This window comes from Dreissena polymorpha, chromosome 2 (genome assembly GCF_020536995.1).
Source record: "Dreissena polymorpha isolate Duluth1 chromosome 2, UMN_Dpol_1.0, whole genome shotgun sequence".
Classification (NCBI taxonomy): domain Eukaryota; kingdom Metazoa; phylum Mollusca; class Bivalvia; order Myida; family Dreissenidae; genus Dreissena; species Dreissena polymorpha.
Genome location: NC_068356.1, coordinates 103,468,859 through 103,490,636, shown reverse-complemented (window position 1 = coordinate 103,490,636; position 21,778 = coordinate 103,468,859). Strand labels below are relative to the sequence as shown.

The 21,778-nt window shown below is 34.1% G+C and overlaps 2 protein-coding genes across 2 annotated transcripts; both read left to right on the top strand.

The window, feature by feature from the left end:
* The first annotated feature begins 373 nt into the window (after positions 1-373).
* On the top strand, positions 374-4,755 carry LOC127869956 (leucine-rich repeat-containing protein 15-like). The gene is made up of 3 exons (XM_052412614.1): positions 374-472; positions 926-1,069; positions 4,581-4,755. Exons 1-3 carry the CDS (start codon positions 438-440, stop codon positions 4,753-4,755), a joined length of 354 nt encoding a protein of 117 aa, XP_052268574.1. The 5' UTR covers positions 374-437.
* A 2,562-nt stretch (positions 4,756-7,317) lies between these two features.
* On the top strand, positions 7,318-21,477 carry LOC127869955 (uncharacterized). Its single transcript, XM_052412613.1, has 13 exons — positions 7,318-7,333; positions 7,627-7,753; positions 7,960-8,177; positions 9,456-9,720; positions 10,437-10,526; positions 10,875-11,112; positions 11,315-11,442; positions 11,856-11,956; positions 15,803-15,928; positions 16,646-16,830; positions 17,068-17,237; positions 19,560-19,813; positions 21,449-21,477. Exons 1-13 carry the CDS (start codon positions 7,318-7,320, stop codon positions 21,475-21,477), a joined length of 1,947 nt encoding a protein of 648 aa, XP_052268573.1.
* Positions 21,478-21,778: the final 301 nt, after the last annotated feature.

The window sequence follows — 21,778 nt, the reverse complement described above, 5'->3', positions numbered from 1 at the left end:
TATGTACTGTTTTCCCTGTTATACTTCCAAATTGCACGTTTGTATCATCTTAAAGGGTCATACAATTTATTTTGAATTTTGTGTAAACACTTCATTTCACTTATAAAAGGAACACATTTTGATCAACATATATTTTATATATGTCGCATTAAACATAATTTTATTCTAATCAGTCTTTATTCAATAAAACAATGTCAATCGGATGAATATTTTCCCGTTAGTGAGTGATGTTTGTTGTCACATTTGTAAAGTGACTAACGGAACATGCGTCTTCATATTTGAATGGTTAATGGTTTATATCGCTATGGAACGGCGTTTTGTTTTTTAGCCTTCTTGACAAAAACGAGTTCCGGTTTACCCACACGTACCCGTTCAGTAACCTTCGCAAACTAACTCAACTGCATTTGAGTTACAATAAGATCGACTACATTCCGCCAATGGCCTTCCAGAATTGTACCTCGCTCGCAGAAATGTATGTTAGAACGTTTCTTACACACAACAAAAAATGTTTTATCGGAACAATAAAAAACCGAAGGCATATTTTTACATGTTATCAATATTTAACATTGGAATGATGTTATATTTTAACTCATATAAAAAGGGGCATCGATTACGTATCATATTAACGAGAAAACATTTAAATTATTTTAACAGGGCTTTCACATTTATTTGGATGTTGCATCATTTAACAATGATTTTATTTTTAAAACGAGCAAACGTTTTAAAGCACAACATTTACTATGATAAAATAATATATCTTTTAAACAAAACTATAGTTAATTATACATGTATTTATAATATGTGCCGTAATGCTTATAGATTGTTCTGCATTAAGGTATGTTTTCGTAAAGTTACTAACACAAATCAGACTAAAGCACATCGCGTCCAAATTTGTTAACGCTGATCATTTTTGTCCCTATTTCAGTCAGCTGGCGTTCAACACCATTCCACTGATCCTGAAATCTCACTTCCAGAACTGCCCACTGGCGGGATTCATTCTACTAAACAACAACGACATAGGCTACATCGAGGACGGCACATTTGAACACGTCACCGAGTTAACTTACTTGTATGTTGATTTTACATAATCGTCTATTTAGAATTGTTATGAAATAATTTTTTAATTCGCATCATTAACACAAAGAACACATACTACAATTTGCTTATTTAATAGTAAACTGTTTACCAGAGCAACATGTTTTATGAAATAAACTTGAACTACTAAACTCCTTACAAGACAAAATGTCAAAACCTCTAATTATGTGGGTCAAACTCACGCTGTCAAGTGACCTTTTTTCAAAAAGTAGGAAAACATAGGAACTACTTTTGCAAAAGAAGTAGAAAAACAGTAGGAAAAAGTAGAAACGTTTCCCTCAAAAGTAGGAATAATAAGTCTTACCAGAGTCATGATAACACAGTATTTCTGTACTCACTATACATGACATTGTGCACTGCATCTGGTTGAGGCCCAACACCCATATCTAACTGTCATTGGCAACTTAAAAAGTTTTTTTTATTGATTTAAGACACAGATACAAAATTTTTTTAGTATTATATTATGAAAATTTACTCAAGTTATCCAATTAAAAACAATCATGACAAGATTGAGTTTCCAAAAGAAAATCACAACTCTCTAAAAGTAGATATAGGATAATAAGTTGCAATTGTTTTGTACACTGCAGACTTCTCAGACATACTTGTAAGCAAACATGTAACTACGTATTTTGCAAAAAAGAAAGCATTTTTCCTGGGTATTATAAAACAAGTTATCGTGCAAGTATTAGCAATACATGTATTTACATGATGGTTAGTACAGTAACATATATACATAATGGTAATTACATGATATTAGTATAAGCTATATATGTGGTGGGATGGGCATAGTTTATCATGTTGTCCTGTGGAAAACCAGGTGGTGTATAAGATTACTAGACGAGATGGACACATACAGACATTATGTACCCATTTCCTGCAAACTCATTGCCGGTATCTCTCTTGCACCACGATATAAGTGTTGTTCTACTGTTGTCCAACTTCTCCATTCATGAAGGGTTAAACTTTGTTTTCCCTCTAGGCATTTTAGCACTCATAGTGTATCTATGATAATTAAGCTTCAAGCAAAGCTACCCTGTTAAAGAAGTATAATTAGATGCTGTTCATTTTGGTGTATCATCAAATAAGTGGTTAGAGGTCTTTTGTGTATGGATATATATAGGATCTGGCACGAATGGTCATATCATACCATATTTAAAAACGAGTTCAGGAATTTTGTCAGTAAGCGAGCCTTTGGCGAGCTTACTTACAAATTTCCTGGACGAGTTTAACAAAATATGGTATGATATGACAACGAGTGTCAGATCTTTTTATCACATGCTTTTAAATGAGCAAATTAAATAAATATTAATGCAAACATAATGATACATCCCGAATGTTGTTTACATTTCGTGACGTCATTTGACGTTGCAACGTCATTTCAGCAAAATAACAAAATGCGATTGGTCAATAAACGAAAACTAAGCCAATGAAAACGCTTAAAAAGTATATTACACATGTGTAATATAAAAAATATGTAATAGTTATATTACATGGGAAACAGGGTATAAGATGTGATAAAAAAAACGGTAATTTATTGTGCATGTTATATCCTTAAGCAAAAGACCAAATGTATTTAGTGATAACCGAACTTGTTGTACAAGATTAATATACAAGTATATAAAGCAGTGTCAATTCTCTGCTACAGCTACATTTTGAAACCTTTAAAATGACAATAGGGTGAAGTTATAATGACTTAAGTTACATTCAAAATGGTCATTGCAGAGCATATTATGCAACTGGAGATAGGACCTTGTCCTCTGACATATTTTATGACATCATTGATTGGTCAAATAAACAGTTGCACTACATTGTTTATTCCGGTTTCAAATAGCGGGCTAATGATTTTTACATCATTGATGACGTCGCGGGAGTGTAATAATGCCGTTTAATATTTGTAATACTACGCTGTAACACCTTGAAGTTACCTCACTAGCTATGGCATCATCAGAAAATGTATCAGGGCATTTAGGCTCTGTGCATTATCTTTTCTTTCTCGACATGATGTACCTATGGTATCAATAGAACATCATATCCGTTTTCATGTAATACTGAATTTATTACATTCATTACTTGTAAATGATAAAAACTCGGCAAAGCATCAGTTTTATCTTTTTCAAATAACTTGTGTTATAAATTCCATATTACATAACCACTCATACAATACATGTATCTCTATATCTCTACATTCCAAACAGCAATATATATCATGTAAACATGCATAAGATTTGGTCAAATTGTTGTCAATGGAACAAAATAAAACTGGAATAAACAATTGGTTCCCTCAGCTCTTGCATCACTGGGAATTGTGTAAGGTAGTGAAGTCTGCATTGTACATATGCTAAGGAAGTAAACAAGGTACTATTGTCACCTAAAAAAACAACAAAACTTTTGTTAATAATTTCAAAAGTTACATAAGAAATAAATATCTATGTTTACCTGAAGAGCTTCTAGCAGACAGTCAGCATGGGCTGTCAGGTCTCATCTAGATGAATGCACCTTAACATGGATACAGTCATGCTAAAGATTCATTCATCCTGCAAGTTTACTAAATAAACTCTTAAAGAAATATTTTTTCTCCATTGAAAATGAAAAAGTTGAAATAGTAGGACGATTTGGTTAAAAAATAGGAAAAAGTAGGATCCTGATGAAAAAGTAGGAAAAAGTAGGAAAAGTATGACCGCTTGACAGCCTGCGAAACTACGCCACTGCGTCATTCATGACGGGAAGAAGGCTGAATTAAAAATGAAGACCGTAGGTTCTATTATAAAACGATCTCGATCAACCGATCGTAGGCGCATAGGAAATTAAAACTTAATGTAGTGCGTAAAATAAACACGTAAAATTCTATTGTAGTATCTGTTCGTCGTATTCAGATGGGAAAACTTTTAAAGCATTGTTGCGTTTAGTATTGTGTGCGGTTACTGTAAAAACACAAACACGTGTGTTACCTATTTTATTTACCTTTGAGTTTCCGTTCTTGGAATCGATCATATACATTACAATGAGCAATCAAAAATCAAAATCCTTTTTTATCACATGCCAAACCCTGTTTCCCATGTAATAAAACCATTATGAATATTTGTATCATACACATGTGTAATATACTTTTTAAGCGTTTTCATTGGCTTAGTTTTCCTTCGATTTACCAATCGCATTTTGTTATTTTGCTGAAATGACGTTGCAACGTCAAATGGCGTCACGAAATCTAAACAACATTCGGGATTTATTATTATGTTTGATAATGTTTGATATGTTAATATTTATTTAATTCGTTCATTTAAAAGCATGTGATAAAAAGATCTGACAATCATTGTGATTTCATACCATATTTTGTTAAATTCGTCCAGGAAATTCGTTAGTAAGCTCGCCAAAGACTCGCTTACTAATAAAATTCCTGAACTCGTTTAATAAAATTTGGTATAATATGACAACTCGTGCCAGATCCTATATTATCTATTTATTATTGAACTTTTAATGTGTTTCAGCACAGTTGCGAACAATAAGCTAACACACGTTCCAAACGGCGGCGACTTCACTGATTTAAGAATAACAGGACTAATAGGACTGGCAGATACTGGAAGACTTGACTTAAGCAATAACCGGCTGATCGTTCTGGATGATCATAGTTTTAAAAATCTCACAATCAATGGGTATTTGTAAGTATGTTGATATACGAATAAACAATTTTATGTCCGAATAATTTTGAACTAAGAGTATTTATCCACGTATAACCAATAGTGTATGAACCTATACCACATAGTATATTACATCGCAAAAACACAAAGACACTGACAAAATTAATGAATGCTTCAGGGATCTTCGCAATAACGGAATTACCCGGATCCAGGCTCAAGCGTTCGAGGGGCTAACTGCGACTGATCTTTATCTGCAAGGCAATCCGGTGAGGTACCTCAGTAGGAATGCGTTTTCAGACATAACACTGACGGGGACGATGTACTTGAACGATCTGATATTTACCACCATTCCAACGTACGCTTTCTACAATATCTCAGTGAAGAATTTGCGCCTTGACAATGGAACTGTCGAAACTGTTGAAAACGAAGCATTTTATAATGTAGTTGTTTCGAAGGAAATGTAAGTTAAGTTAAAAGTTAATCTGCAAATGTAAACATTAACATGTGTGTGTGTTTTCGATTAAATATTGTTAAACAATTGTTTTTTAGTAAAATCAATTAAAAAATACATGATATATTTATTTTGTTGTTCGTTACTTATTATCTTGATATGTAGCATGCTATAAATGTTGTTGAAGTCGGACCGAAAATAAACATAGACTTATATTCACTGTTTATCAATCTATCCTTATCATTTTCACAACATACACGCATCCTAAATACTATTTACAATGGTCACATATATAACAAAAATAGGAATACCTATATGCTATTGACGAGTTTTGTTCCTACTAGGACCCTTTCCGAAAATAACATCACGATCCAGTCGGTGCCGATGTTTGGAGGGACCTCCAGTGTCGGCGAGTTCTTCTTTCTTAACAACACCAATCTTACGTATCTTAGCAGCGATGCATTCAACAACGTCAACCTGAACAAGATTGATTTATCCAACAATAACATCAGTATATATCCATCCGCGCTACAATCTCAGAATCCACACACGATGTAAGTTTGGAATGATGTGTGTATTTATTTCCACGTGACAATGTGTGTTGTTTTGTGATCTTGACTGAATTTTTTTTATGTGACGCTGCGTTCAAGAACGCTTCTTCATGCAAAACCTATCATAAGCCCTAATTTTGTGTAATATGTTTGTTTGATGCCATTTTAATTTGTTGTGTGTATATTTTGGCAATGTGTGTGTATTTTCCATCAAGAGGGGGATGCCCGTACATCAAAGTCGTTACCTTAGAGTGGAAAACAAACTTCGAGACGCTTACAATGTCGTGGACACTGACGAAATTCAGACTATTTTGTTGATCATATAGGGGCATTGTTCGTGGTTTCAGCGTGAACCTCGTTTTAAACTGATTAAGATCTGTATCGTAGTTGTTTTGTTATATTCAGTGTAATTTAATTGGGTAATAATTATTCATCCATTTACAACGGGCAGTTTAAATGCGACATGCTCATTAACTAAATTTAAATTTAGAGTCTCACACGGACACTAAACTTGTTTTATTAGACCAGTGGCTCGATAGGGTAGCCAAATACTGCAAACAGTCTTATTCTGTTGAAGTTTACCACAATGGTTTTTTATTTTAGACAACTCGGGAACAACAAAATTCCTGAAATCGACGTGAAAATGTTTGAGAACATGACTCAGTTGCAAAAGCTGTATCTTCAGTATAACGAATTGAAGCACATGAACGCTTTCGCGTCGCTGCACATCACGACCCTTGATCTCTCATACAATTCTATTGAAACATTTGGCTCAGATGCGTTCTCGCAACTCAATAGTCTAGAGTCATTGTAAGTCAAAATTGTTTCACTTACGCACTATATTGAATTGGGCGATGCTCTGTGAAACGGGTGTTTAATTCATGTGATTTGATTTTTCCTTAGAAGAGACTTTTTTGGACGAAAAAAATTATCAAAGGGGATAGTTTCGTCCCTGTGAGAACTGCACAGGCTAATATGGGACGACGCTTTACGCACATGAATTAAACCCCCTTTTCACAGAGCCTGGCCCAATTAGATATAAAATACAAATGTAGTATACATTCTATTTTGATATTAGTTAACTGTATTTAAAATTGTTTTAAAATGTTTTTAAAATTAATCCGCATACAAGAGCTACTAAATGCATAACGTGTTAATTACATAATGATGATTTTAATTATATAATTAACATCATGAAACTAGAAGCTCTTCTAAGTAATGTACATAAAGATATATACGAATTTAGATCTACAGTTTAATTCATTACAAGCCAAGCCTTTTATAGCCGTCGGCGCGTGGGTGCGATAAGGACATTGTCTCCTAACATGTTATTCAATACGACTAAACGTTAAAGGAACACGCTTTATAATTGCTTATCATGATTTTTAAGATAGAATTTTTTATTAACTACTCAGAAGAATTTTACGCGTTGAAAATATCACTTGAGTATATTTCCATTTATTCCCGGAGAATCACGAGGAAAAAAAGTAAAATCCGTCCTATATACAGAACCTGTTCAATGATAACATTTCCTTATTTAACTTCTGTAATCGCATACTAGGAACCTAACCAGCAATCCTCTAGCATGCCAGTGTCAGACGGTGGGCTCACTGAATGAGGTCAATAAGACGTTAAACGGTGCCGTCTGCTCCTCGCCCTCACTCGCGTACGACGTCTCGTTCGACAACATGACGTCACAATCTTCGAAGTACTACACAAACGTCAACGCGTCAATTTTCCAATGTAGTAAGTGTTTTTCATAATAATTTCAATCAAACATATGAGATGGGCAATATTAGAAAAGACACACAATAAACACATGTTATAGAACCATCACATGTAAGAGTTTGAAAACTTAACAAAATTAATACAATATGATTATGTGTCCCCGCAGCTGCCGAATCTTTATCAGCGTCGAATATCAATGGGTCGGAGTTCACCATCAGTTGGAATCAACCAGAAGACCTCTACTACCAGCCAAACGCGACACTGAGGAATTTGACATCTATCGAGGGCGAAATGTAAGTGTTTTTTTTTCACCCGTTGCAAAATGGGATTCATGCTTTTTTTTAAGCTGATACATATGATGAAACTTTATAAGGGGGGTTAAACAGACTATTAAAATGATAACACGCTTTAATTTCTGTATAATTAGCATAATAACGAAAATTAAGAAACTCGTAGAGCATTTACAAGGAATGTAAAAGAGGCAAATTGTCTTTCGCAGCGAGTACCAGTTAACCTGCGTCAGTGAGACAGCAGCCTCCCTGTATTTAACAAAAAGAGACCCGAACGCAACTTCTAGCCCTGCATCAACCTCATTCTCGATAACCGCGATGAGCGGTGTTGTACCTGGAACGATCTTCGAGTGCTCCATGAAACTTGCGTACAAAGGTTATACGAGCGCAAAGAGCATCCCTATCACACTCGTCACGCCGGACGCAAGTAAGACCTGTTGATTGGCAATATCGTAAAATTATTATATTCTGCTGTCACTAAATATTACATATATTTCATATACATAGTAACACCATGACGTCTATATATGACCGATTAAAACATCCCTTTTATTTACACTGTATTACACATAACACATTTTAAGCTAGAATCGGCGAGATCTTGTTTTTGTCTATTTTCAAAATCTAGTGATAAAAATGTTTACTGGGAAAGTAATTCAGCATTAGCATCAACATGACAGTACATTCTGACTAACAACGATATATTCATATTCATAAAAAGCTGTGTTTGTTGAGACACATCACTAGATCTAGTTTTAATGGATTTACGATTAAAATGTACACATTCGCTTTAAATTTCACTTAAAAACCGAATACCACTGCTGGCTGACACACACACACACACAGCCATATCCAGATCACATTCAAAATTGCAATTGTTGAAGTTTTCATCGCCCATCATAAGATATTAAAAGTAAGGGATTGCAGCAACCTTTAAAAAACTGAAGTCGCTACTTTCCCGCGAAAGTTATGTTCACAGAGTTGAAAATTTCAACTTTGCACGACACAATTCATGAGCATATAATAGTTGTAATAGAGTGTAAATGAAAGGTTTGTTTTAAGTCTGCCATATATCAAGTAGTTATATCGTGATTTATTCATAGATGAAAGTATATATGTAGAAATCACCAATAGTATTCCTTTCAAAATGTCGCCCTTTACATGATTAGAAAATTCATTGACTTGATTATTTTTGCGGTATTGAAACTGTTATTGCTTCATTTTTCGAAAATTCATGACGAAAACTGGGAATAAACTTTTCCCAAACTTAAATGAAAGCCCTGACGGGCAGATGACTTTTTTATATAAAAGATTGCATTAATTAAAAATACATTTTAAAAATTGTATGACCATATGCTCAGAAAATTTAAAAAAAAACGCCCACCGTATCAATATAATTTAGTTGACGACTTAAATATAGGTATAAGCAACACAGATATTAACTCTTCAACAATCAAATCCCATTCTGAAAAGTTTCATCAGATTTTTGTATTTACTTATCGTTGAAACTCGTATTGGCGGTTTAGAGCATCAAAGAATTGAGAGCTATTTTTACGTTTAAATTATTAAAAATGACTTAACATTTACTCCAATTACTCTTCGTATAACAATTGAAAATAAGTTAATTTATATTTAAACTTTATTTGTATTTTATAAATATAATAAAGAATTATCGCCATGAATATATCAGGTTACACTTTTACAGCGATCCCCGGGACCGCCAGCCCCCAAGACGTGATATTGGATGTCATGCACTACGACTTCAGCAAGACTAACCCAAACTTCGCCGACATCCTATACCCGTCAATCAAAAACCCAAGCTACGTCGCGTCACCTTATGGGGCGTGGCTATCGATCTCGAACACGCCCACAAGTGATACGTTTTCCAAATGGTTCCGATCAGACCCAACTGTCAACTATGCACTTAACAATACCTTGATTCTTACCAATTATTCTGGAAATATCAAACGGTAAAATTGTTCGTTTGCTTTTCATTTATTAATATGTGAAAAATTAAAGATGAACAATCAGATCGTCTCTTTACCCCAATCACACTGGATTGACGTTCTAACTAAGACATAACATTTTTGTAAAAAAAAAACACTAAAAACATTTTGTAGGGACAACGCCGATAAAGTTTGTCTCATTTTCTCGCGCCTGGATCTTTTGGCTTGACGCGTCATGGCGTCAACACGACGCTTTAGGGGTTTATTCTACGAACCTACTTTTGACTTTTGCGTTTTCATTACCACACCCCCCCCCCCCCTCCCCAAGATAACGACAGGGTCGTTATAAAAACGCATAAATATGGGAATACAGTCGAGTCGCAGCAGAATATCATTGCGTCTTTTTAACAAATACGTTCTCTCGTGGACTCTCAGGGCTTCTGTTACGTTGGTAGTGCGTTTATGGCTAATTCATGTCGATCGTACGTCGTTCATGCTGGGTCGTCGTCAAAATGCCAAATCTCGTCGTTAAATTTCGAAATTTCCAACGAAGTCGACGAACGGTTACCAGTATAGATATTCTTGGCGTTTTAACGTTCTTATGACGCAAGTAGAACGTCAGTCCAGTGTGAAGTGGGTTTAACATAATTGATACTTTAACAAGTGAATGTCATTTAATCCATATTAAAACGTATGTTGAATTCAGTAAACTTCAAACATTTCAATATAATTACATAAAGGTTTTGGTCAGAAGAATTCTTCCCAGTGGATGGCCGTGGATTTTTTTCAGAAGAACAGAAAGATTGTGCTGGGACATTCCGTAATTTTGGGTAATATTTATGTTTTTACCCGAAACTATATATTTAACAAATAACTCCAAAAGTCCTATGATTTACATACATTAACTTGCAAGTTAATAACGGATGTTGTGAGACGTAATTCCTATTTAAATTTGATTTTAATTTGTATTGTATATGCTTTCACTCATTTTGATGTGTATTTTAATATTTACATGTCAGCATGTGTTGTCACTTCTTACAATATACCCTAATGGGAAATAATAAAAGTAAAGTTTGATAAAGTTGCATAAAGTGAAAATCTGTTCCGAAACAGACTCTTTTATTCTGTATATGACTTTGCGTAGTTTTTATTAGTTTATCATTCTCACATCACGCTAGTTTTACGACCGCCTTGCGGACAAGTATCAAATTTGGTGGCACTGAGAAGATTACTCTGGGAGGGGGCGAGGCACTTTGGCTCTTCATCAACAAGGTCAAGGTCATAGATCAAGTCTCGACCGGCAAGAACTACAGGGAATGCTTTTACCTCGACCTGTCCCCGGCCGCTACTAAACTGGGCGGAACTATTCAGCCCAAGGTCGGGATGTTATCGGCTGCAGGGTCCTGCGGCACCTTGGTAAACACAACGTATTCCGTATCTATGAAGCTGCAGGTACAAGCATAGCTATTTATATTTTTTTATGCATTATAGTTTATCTAGTTGTAGTTGCATTGTATGCAAATATAATATTACAATCCGGTTTGTTGGCGTTCTTAATTTTTCCAAAAACATGTTGGTAGTCCCATTTCCTACACGACACCCTATGCTGTTGTTTTAGGTAGGTGAGATCTATCACTTCGACATGTTCCACGCGGAGACGAGGCGCTGCTCCTCCCACTTCCTGTTTCAAGTTGAGGACTTGACCTTCAGTCAGTCGCCCCAGACTGAACTGCCTCTGGACTTCAGGTATTATCAGATGTAGATTTTGATTATGTAAATAATGCTTATTTCCTTGGCGTTGGCATTCATGAAGAAGCAGAAGCAGAAGAAGAAGAAGACGAAGAAGAAGAAGAAGAAGAAGATGATGATGATGATTATGATGATGATGATGATGATGATAATGATGATGATGATGGTGATGATGATGATGATGATGATGATGATGATGATGATGATGATGATGATGATGATGATGATGATGATGATGATGATGATGATGATAATGATTATGATGACAATAATAACAATAATCACAATCACGGCCATGACAAGGTCGATGATGAGTATGATGATAAGAATTCTGTCAATTTTCCTTTTCTTTTAAAATAATTTGTTGCGACCCAACAGTCATTTGTTTTTTGTTTTTTTTTTGTTTAAAGCGTATCAATTGCTGAAGATTTCTTCATCGGCGACGTCGTTGCTAACTTAACGCTGAATGACGCGTTCTCGGTAGGCCCATACACTGTTACGTTATATGCAGGTGTGTATCAAACATTTTTATTTATATGCGTAGATGTCACCCGATACGAATCGTGATATATTGTTCATTAGGCCTAAGATTATCGGAGCTCGGACAGGCGATGCCAATTCCATCATACCAATAGGTATGGGTTAGCCTTTTAAAGAAATATTATGCGCATTTTTAACTGTTATACAACTGGTAGCAAGATGAGTTGTAGATAATTCGTCAGTTACCACATTTTAACTAACTCTTTTGGCCTGTTAATTATTTTCAGCTCAATTCAACAGTGAAAAATGCGCATAATATGACTTTACTTATTTATTTATCTTTTTTATCTATTTAGATTAATTTTATTTTTATTTTATATTGATTTATTTATATTTATTTATTTATTTATGTACTTATTTTATCATTTATTTATTCTTGTTTGTTAATTAAACAACAAACAAATCCCTTGTGTTTTGAAAATTATGAATCTATTATACATTTATTAACAGGTATGACAAACAAACCACTCGGTAATAAGATTCACCTCAATTTGTATTATATTACATTTTTAAATGTTCGAAATTCCTTGAATTAAATAAATATTTAAAACCAATATTTCAATTTTTATTTGGTTTAAGAACTAAAAAGGTGGTTTTCTTTATTTATTGTTAATAGCTAATCGAGATAATCGTGATAACGTAGACTCATCCGTTCTTTATCTATATATATAATATTGAAAATTTAAGGAAACACAAACCAAGAGACTTTTTGCGATTTTTTAAATCAAAACATAGCGTCATAAATAACAAAATATCTTTAAAAGAATTTACAAGGTTTTTTAACAATCTTAGTAACAATATGTCTGATTTTTGTAATACTGAAGCAGAAGATTTCTGTCTAAATAATGATTTTAACCTAGAAAATTCAACATTTCCTGAACTAGATGTACCTATATCTGTTGAAGAAGTTAAGTATGCAATTAAACATTTAAAACGTAATAAATCATCTGGCAGTGATTGTATTTTTAATGAATATTTTATTGAATGTGCTGATATTTTATCTGTCCATTTGTGTGACTTATTTAACGGTATCTTTGTATCGGGTTTCTTTCCCGATAAGTGGACAGAAGGCGTTATAATCCCTTTGCATAAAAAAGGTTCTGTAAACGATGTCAATAACTATAGAGGGATTACTCTAGTAAGTTGTTTTTCAAAATTATTTTCCACGATTTTAAATAAGCGCATCCAATGTTTTTGCAATGAAAATACTATTATTTCGGATGCGCAGTTCGGATTTCGGAAAGGATATTCGACTGTTGATGCTATTTTTATACTGATGTCAATTGTTCAAAATTATTTAAATGAAAATAAACGTTTGTATGTAATTTACGTCGACATGTTAAAATGTTTCGATAGTATATACCGTAATGCATTATGGCTGAAAATGTTTAAGTCTGGTATTCAAGGCAAATTGCTTAGAATAGTTAAGGATATGTATTCAAATGTCAAGTCTCGTGTTAAATCATGTTCATCTTACTCAGATTATTTTAGTTATGCTGTTGGCCTGAGACAAGGGGAGGTAATGTCACCGATTTTGTTTACTTTATTTGTTGAAGACCTTGAACTCTACCTACAAGGTAGCATTAACTCTGGCTTGAATATAGAAGATATTGTGTTAATTTTATTATTATTTGCGGATGACATGGCTATTTTAGGCAAATCACTAGCTGAAGTGCAAACTCATTTAGATAACTTATACTTATATTGCAATTCTTGGGGGTTAAATGTTAAGACTGATAAAACAAAAATAATGGTTTTTCGGAAGAGGGGCGGACTAAAAGATAACGAAAAATGGACATACAATGGTAATGTTATTGAAGTGGTTGACAACTTTAAAGGGATCTTTTCACGCTTTGGTAAATTGACAAAATTGAAAAAAAGTTGTTTCAGATTCGTAATTTTTCGTTTTAGTTATGATATTTGTGAGGAAACAGTAATACTGAACATTAACCATGCTCTAATATAGCCATTATATGCATCTTTTGACGATTTTAAAACCTAAAAATTATAAAGCGTTGCAACGCGAAACGATTGAATAATTTGGAGAGTTCTGTTTTTGTCGTTAAATTTTGTGAAACTACGAAGATTGCTTATATAAGGTATAAAATACGTGAAGTATGTATATTCGGCGGAATAGCTCAGTAGGCTAGAGCGTTTTTACTTCAGGACTCTGGCAGGACTCCAGGGGTCACTGGTTCGAAACCTGCTCTGGGCAATGTTCTTTTCCTTTTTTTATTTTTTTTCTTGATTTTTTACTGGAGCTTTTACGATCCAATGTTTACATTTATCAATATAAAGCATTTAATGAATAAGTTAAAAAAATGCCAAAATCTGTGAAAAGGCCCCTTTAATTATTTAGGCACAGTGTTAAATTATACCGGAAGTTTTAAACTTACTCAGGAGCATTTGGTTGGTAAAGCCCTTAAAGCCATGAATACATTATTGTTTAAATGCAATGAATTTGACATAAAACCAAAAATATTTTGTCAGTTGTTTGACTCATTTGTGGGTTCTATATTAAATTATGCTTCAGAAGTATGGGGCTTCATCAAGTCAGATGATATTGAACGTATACATTTGACATTTTGTAAACGATTGCTGCAGGTGAAAATAAATACATGTAATGTTGCTGTTAATGGAGAATTAGGTAGATTCCCATTGTATGTAAACAGATTTGTTAAAATTGTTAAATATTGGTTTAAGGTTCTCAACAATGAGAATATCATAATGCAAACTGTATACAAACAAGCATTGAATGATTGTAATAAAGGTTGTACAAACTGGGTCTCAAATGTAAAGAATTTGTTAAATAATTATGGATTTAGTTATGTTTTTGAAAATACAAACGTTGTACAAGTTAATAGTTTTATCAGCGAATTCAAATGTAGACTTGTTGATAATTTTAAACAAGAGTGGAACGGTAAATTGAATAATAGTTCTGTTTTAGTGATGTACAAAGTTATTAAAAGCTGTTTGGATTATGAAGCATATTTAAACTTAGTTCCCAGACGTTTGCGATTATTTTTTGTAAGGTTAAGAGTCTCTGCGCATCCGTTGAGAATCCAAACGGGCAGATACGCCCAAAATAACATACCACGAAATGAGCGTTATTGTTTATGTTGTAATGACTTGGATTTAGAGGATGAATACCATTTTATATGTATATGCCGTTGTTACACGGATTTAAGAAAAAATATTAAAACCGTATATTTTATATTAACCCATCAGTATATAAATTCCAAAAGTTATTAATTTCATGTGATAAATCAGTTATTTACAATGTATGTAAATATATCAAAGAAGCTCTTGCTATTAGAAATACAATTTTAAATAATACTGTTTAATACAATTTATTACCGCCTTGATAGTTTATAAGTATTTGTACTCGTAAATGTGTATTTTATGTTATTTAATATTGTGTTGTTATACCTAGTTACGTGACAGAAAAAAATGTATATACTTTAGTATGAAGACGATGTACTTGTGTATAAGTCGGAATAAACTGTCTGTCTGTCTGTCTGTCTGTCTGTCTATAAAATAAACTGATTACTTATAGATCTAGGTTATCTATTTAATAGGTTAACACCATACCAAATGGAATGACTGTAATACCATTGTCTGTCCGAACAGCGTAACACCGTTAACAAAAGGCCTCTTGAATAGTGTAAGCCGTGTCGTATCGGGTGTATATGTACAGCTGGCTGTCTTTATATGTACATATTTATTGTGATACTTAGCATGTCTTTTTATTGAAATGTTATTTATCGATGCGGTTGGATGAGTTTGCATTATCGATATGGCGTTCATTTCTTATCAGGAAACGAAAATCGGCTCTTTGAGATCAAGGCCGACATTGCCGCCAACGCATTCACGCCTTCTGTACAGTCACCCCCCAACTATACGACAATTGTTGACCAGGAGGGCAAAACTATTCAATTCTTAGGTAGGCAAAGCGATATTACCGTAAAAGTAGTGCTTTCATAATGTGTATAATTTATAAGTTATTTTTGTAGAATAATCGTTTAATAATGTATGCCGAAAAATATATAATTTATGTATACATGTATATATATATATATAGAATCTGGCACGAGTTGTCATATCATACCATAGTTTATTAAACGAGTTCAGGAATTTTGTTAGTAAGCGAGCCTTTGGCGAGCTTACTAACAAATTTCCTTGCCGAGTTTAATAAAATATGGTATGATATCACAACGAGTGTCAGATCTTTTTATCACATGATTTTAAATGAGCAAATTAAATTAATATTTATACAAACATAATGATAAATCCAGAATGTTGTTTACATTCGTGACGTCATTTGACGTTGCAACGTCATTTCAGCAAAATAACAAAATGCGATTGGTCAATAAACGAAAACTGATCCAATGAAAACGCTTAAAAAGTATATTACACATGTGTAAGATAAAAATATATGACATGGTTATATTACATGGGAAACAGGGTATGGCATGTGATATACATAATGATATATATATATATATATATATATATATATATATATATATATATATATATATATATATATATATATATATATATATATATACACACACACGCATGTCTAATTGATTTTGCAGAAAGCATGTTGCGGTATAACCGATATTCAACGTACATATAAAAACAATCGCTATTTCAGAGTGCTCTACAGTTTTTACGCCCACGTGGAACAGCAATATAACTGCTGAAACATTTTCAATCTCAACGTCATCGGCCCTTTTCACCCTCAAAAACACGCTGGATTATGAAACAAGAAAGACCTACTACTTCTTGTTGACCGTAGTGGATCATGGGACCAGGCTAACCGGGTCAATATCTTTAAGGGTTAGTTAATCGTCCTTTTAATGTATATTATGCACATTTATATATTGACCACAGCAGTGTTAGTCAGCCCAATTGTCTTTATACAATTTTTATAAAACGTTAATAATAATGAGGATGCAATATTATCCATATTATATAGCTTTCCTTCATTCTTAAAAGTGAGGAACGTATGTTTAAAAATGTTTAAAAATGTTTATAATGCGTACTATGCATGGCATATATGTTTTTCCTGCTAAGGTTGCAATCACAGACGTAAACGACAACTGCCCCGTTATTTCACCAACAACCTTAGTACTCATGCCACTACCGGTCCTAGTACCGGAAGCGCTGGCCACCTTTGCTTCCAATGACATCGACAGTGGCGACAACGGCGACATCAGATACATTGTGTCAAAAGCAATACCTGAGTAAGTTCTTAACCCTTAGATTTAACATCATACCTCTTATTTAACTTATGAGTTTATAAACGATAATATATTTGTTTACTCATGCATCTCGTTTCTTCAGTTAATCCGACAGTCTCGTCGTATTACTACGTTGGCATAGAGGTGACATTCACTTCTCTTTTTTTAAATTGCTCTCCTCTTTTTTCTATCTCGTGGCCACGAGTTAGCTATGTCGTGGCCACGAGATAGAAAAAGAGGAGTGCAAAACTAAATAAAAGCGGCGTACAATTAAAAAAAGAGCGGTGCTTCTCTTTTTTTTAAATTGCTCTCCTCTTTTTTCTATCCCGTGGCCACGAGTTAGCTAGGTTGTGGCCACGAGATAGAAAAAAGAGGAGTGCAAAACTAAATAAAAGCGGAGTGCAATTAAAAAAAGAGCGGTGCAGTAAATAAAGGCAGGGTGCATTAAACAAAAGAGGAGAGAATTTTCGCTATCTCGAGATCCCGAGTTAGTCAGCCAATCAAATTTTGCGTAACGGCTCGTCCAATATGACTTAAACTGTGTGCTCGTCCAAATATATCCCCGTATCGTACAGTGAAACGTCTAATAACCTATAATTATTGTTAAATATGTCATATGCCTCATGTAATAACTTGAAATGTTGTACTGGTCGTGTACGCCTGGTTTAAATGAGTAATTAATTCTACAATAAAGAATGTTATTGTTAAAGGGATCTTTTCACGGTTTGGTAAATTGACAAAATTGAAAAAAGTTGTTTTAGAATCGCAAATTTTCGTTTTTGTTATGATATTTGTGAGGAAACAGTATTACTGAACATTTACCATAGTCCAAATATAGCCATTATATGTATCTTTTGACGATTTGAAAACCAAAAAATTATAAAGCGTTAACGCGAAACGATTGAATAATTTGGAGAGTTCTGTTGTTGTCGTTTAAATTAACGAAACTACGAAGATTGCTTATATAACGTATAAAATACTTACACTGTGTATTTCCGGCGGAATAGCCGAGAGAGCTAATCCGATTTTACTTCAGACTTACTTCAGGACTCCGGGGGTCACTGGTTCGAGCCCTGGTGCCGGCTACTTTTATTTCTTGTGTTAATGTTATTCTTGATTTTTTACTGGAGCTTTTAAAATCCAATGTTTACATTGATCAATATAAAGCATTTAATGACAAACTTCAAAATATGCCAAAATCTGTGAAAAGGCCCCTTTAAATATGTCATTTGCCTCATGTAATAACTTTAAATTTCGCACTGGTCGTGTACGCCTGGTTTAAATGAATATATAATTCTACAATAAAGAATTTTATTGTTAAATATACCATATGCCCCATGTAATAACTTGCAATTAAATCTTTGGTCATACATTACTGGGTAGACAATAAATAATGTGTTATCATGGTGGCTGTATACCGTTCTCTATGTTTTACTGCCGAATCGATGTAAGCTGCATTTATTCCCTTGCAAATAATGTTGCACTTTTTGTCATATTTTTTTTTAAACAACAACTAAATAAAATCGATTGCCTTCTAATACATAGTTTAATGGTTCAACAACGGATCTCCCTTTTGTAGTTTCTTGACGTAAGTTCTTTATTTATTTATGTTGCATGTCTAAATGATAACTTGTGTTGCTGTTGTTGTTGTTGTTGTCCTGTCATTATTTTGTGTTGCAATTTTCATTTTTATTTTTTTCATACCATTACGAAATATTGCTGATAAATAACTGATTATAATGTATCTTTATTAACCTTTATTAATATTTATTTAAGCATAATGTCGTATTGTCTTTGAATCTAAACCTTGAAACCTTTTTGTAACAAAAAAGTCTTATAGTATTTTCACCAGACTATTATTAATGTGGGTCGTATAGTTTTTCCCTGTATTTTTTATATAACCTTCACATTCGTTAACTGTAAAATGATATCATTCTATACTCGCTTGTAACAGCCGGGTAGCTGATGAAACTTCAAAGATCACCCCCCCTCACCAAATTTTTATAATTTTTCTCTGACGAATTTCCCAATGTTTCATGAAACTGTTTACTTACACAATTTATATGTGCTCACCTGTTGTCACGATACATGTATGTTCATTGTATAATGTGACTTGTGAAATATAATAAAGATGTGTTCTGTTTTGTTCTGTTCCGTAATGTGTCGTTATTTTGCCAAACATTATGCATGGTTCCATTCATGTGCGTTAAACCCATATTGTTCCGCTTGGGATTACTATTTCGTAAATTATATGCAATATTGTATACATGTGAAATTGATAATTTTCTTAAACAAATATATATATTAATACAAAACACATTTCAGGCCTCCAATCGATTACAATATCCCGGTGGAGCTTTACGATGACATCTACGTAAACTCCACGACGCTGCAGTTCAAAGTGGTCGCTATTGACAACGGAACCGTACCGCGCGGAGACGTAGCGTACGTTAATGTCACCTTGAGCTACACGTGCGTCATGGATGTCCTGTTGGGGGACATCAAATACGTCTTTGCAGTTGATAAAGTAACTGGGGACATGACGCTTAGAATACCTAAGTACTATGTGCTCGAATTCCGTAAGTTTCGCTCTACGTTTCTATATGCTACATGTATTCACAAAGATGTTAACCCATTTATGCCTAGTGGACTATCCCATCCTTCTAAATTGGATCAATTTATTTCCAAAATTAGGGATCTCTAGTATATTTATTCCTATATTTAGAATATTTCTTACAGAAATTCCTTTAAGCAAACAGTGCAGACCCAGATGAGACGCCGCATCATGCGGCGTCTCATCTGGGTCTACGCTGTTTGCAAAGGCCTTTCATCTGGGTCAACGCTGTTTGCAAAGGCCTTTTTTCTAGATGCTAGGCATAAATGGGTTAAACTTTGTACAAAAACTGTAAACAACTATGTTTTAAATTGACTTCTTTCTTAATTGTGTTATTTTGCAATTGATACAAGAAGGTCATGATACAATGAAATCGGTCTATACGGATGCCATATTAATAATAATGAACTTCACATAAAACATACACATTTTAACCGGAAATAACGTGAATAAATGTATTTAAATATCCCTTTATATACGCTTAATAACTTTTCTTACTTGTCGCATTTAATTTGTTTTTGATTAAAATTCAAGGCAATTACATGATATTTTTACCATGTAAGTTTGTCGTATCTAATTGTTGATTTGTGTAAATATGTCTAACTGACTTATACGTGAGTTATTGGAGTAATGATTAAGCCAAAAATCAAAAATGATTTACTCAAACAATTAGTAACGAATTTTGCTTTGATAAATATGTATTGTTAGTTGGTTTGGATTTGCTTATATGACTTTCATTTTTCACTATATACGGACAAATTTAAAAGGTTATTCAGTGTACACCGTTTATATATTGTTTAACCCATTTATGCCTAGCGTCTAGAAAAAGGGCCTTTGCAAAGAGCGTAGACCCAGATGAGACGCCGCATCATGCGGCGTCTCATCAGGGTCTGCGCTGTTTGCTTAAGGAATTTCTGTAAGAAATATTCTAAATATAGAAATAAATATACTAGACATCCCTAATTTTGGGAATAAATTGATCCACCTTAGAAGGATGAGAGAGTCCACTAGGCATAAATGGGTTAATACAACAAAATAATATGTCGATTTCAATCTTTTCACAGACTGTGATAGCAATATAGGCCTTACTCAAGGGATTGTTCTGGATACCATGTTATCGGCGTCATCCTCTTTAGACCCTCTTGCGACTGGACCAGGACGTAGTCGACTGAATAGCACAGCGAGTGCGTAAAACACTGTCTGCATTATATGAGTCGCGTTCTGAGAAAACTGGGTATAATGCATGTGCGTTAAGTGTCGTCCCAGATTAGCCTATGCAGTCCGCAAAGGCTAATCAGGGACGACGCTTTCCGCCTAAACTTGATTTTCGGTAAGGAGGGACTTCCTTGAAACTAAAAATACCATACAAGCGGAAAGTGTCGTCCCTGATTAGCCTGTGGGGACTGCACAGGCTACTCAGGGACGACACTTTACGCACATGCATTAAGCCCCGTTTTCTCAGAACACGACACATATAAGTATCGTATGCCATATCATATATCGGAGTATGGCACAAAATAATTTATTCTGAGGCAAAGAGGACTATTTGGCTTTTTTGCGTTACTCCCACAACGCCATCTGTAATGCTGTCAAATTGCAGATGCCAAGCATTGTGACGGTAAAGCTTAATCTCTGATTCGTATTTCTACTTTTACATGTTCAATATTTAGTGCGTTGATCTTATCATATCCTATCTGATCGTATGGTGACTACAATTTAACTTTTCGTTGCAAATATAAATTAAGTTAGTTTGAATAAAGTATGCTTCTTGTGTATTACTTTTTTCTTTGCGACTGAAAACTCAAAACGGGATTCTTGAACACCGAAAGAACTTATTAGATCATATCTATTTACGAACAGATGTGTACAGCGAGCTCGCCGGCGCCTGGGTTGCCGGCGTTGCCAACACAAGTCAGTACCTGGAGATTGA

Bases quoted from the DNA above. Each gene is read 5' to 3' on its own strand.
- LOC127869956 (XM_052412614.1), top strand. From the start codon at position 438: ATGGCCTTCCAGAATTGTACCTCGCTCGCAGAAAT. The intron at 473-925 runs GTATGTTAGAAC...TCCCTATTTCAG, and splicing joins TGTACCTCGCTCGCAGAAAT to TCAGCTGGCGTTCAACACCA. The intron at 1,070-4,580 runs GTATGTTGATTT...AATGTGTTTCAG, and splicing joins GTCACCGAGTTAACTTACTT to CACAGTTGCGAACAATAAGC.
- LOC127869955 (XM_052412613.1), top strand. The intron at 11,113-11,314 runs GTAAACACAACG...CTGTTGTTTTAG, and splicing joins CAGGGTCCTGCGGCACCTTG to GTAGGTGAGATCTATCACTT. The intron at 11,443-11,855 runs GTATTATCAGAT...TTTTGTTTAAAG, and splicing joins GAACTGCCTCTGGACTTCAG to CGTATCAATTGCTGAAGATT.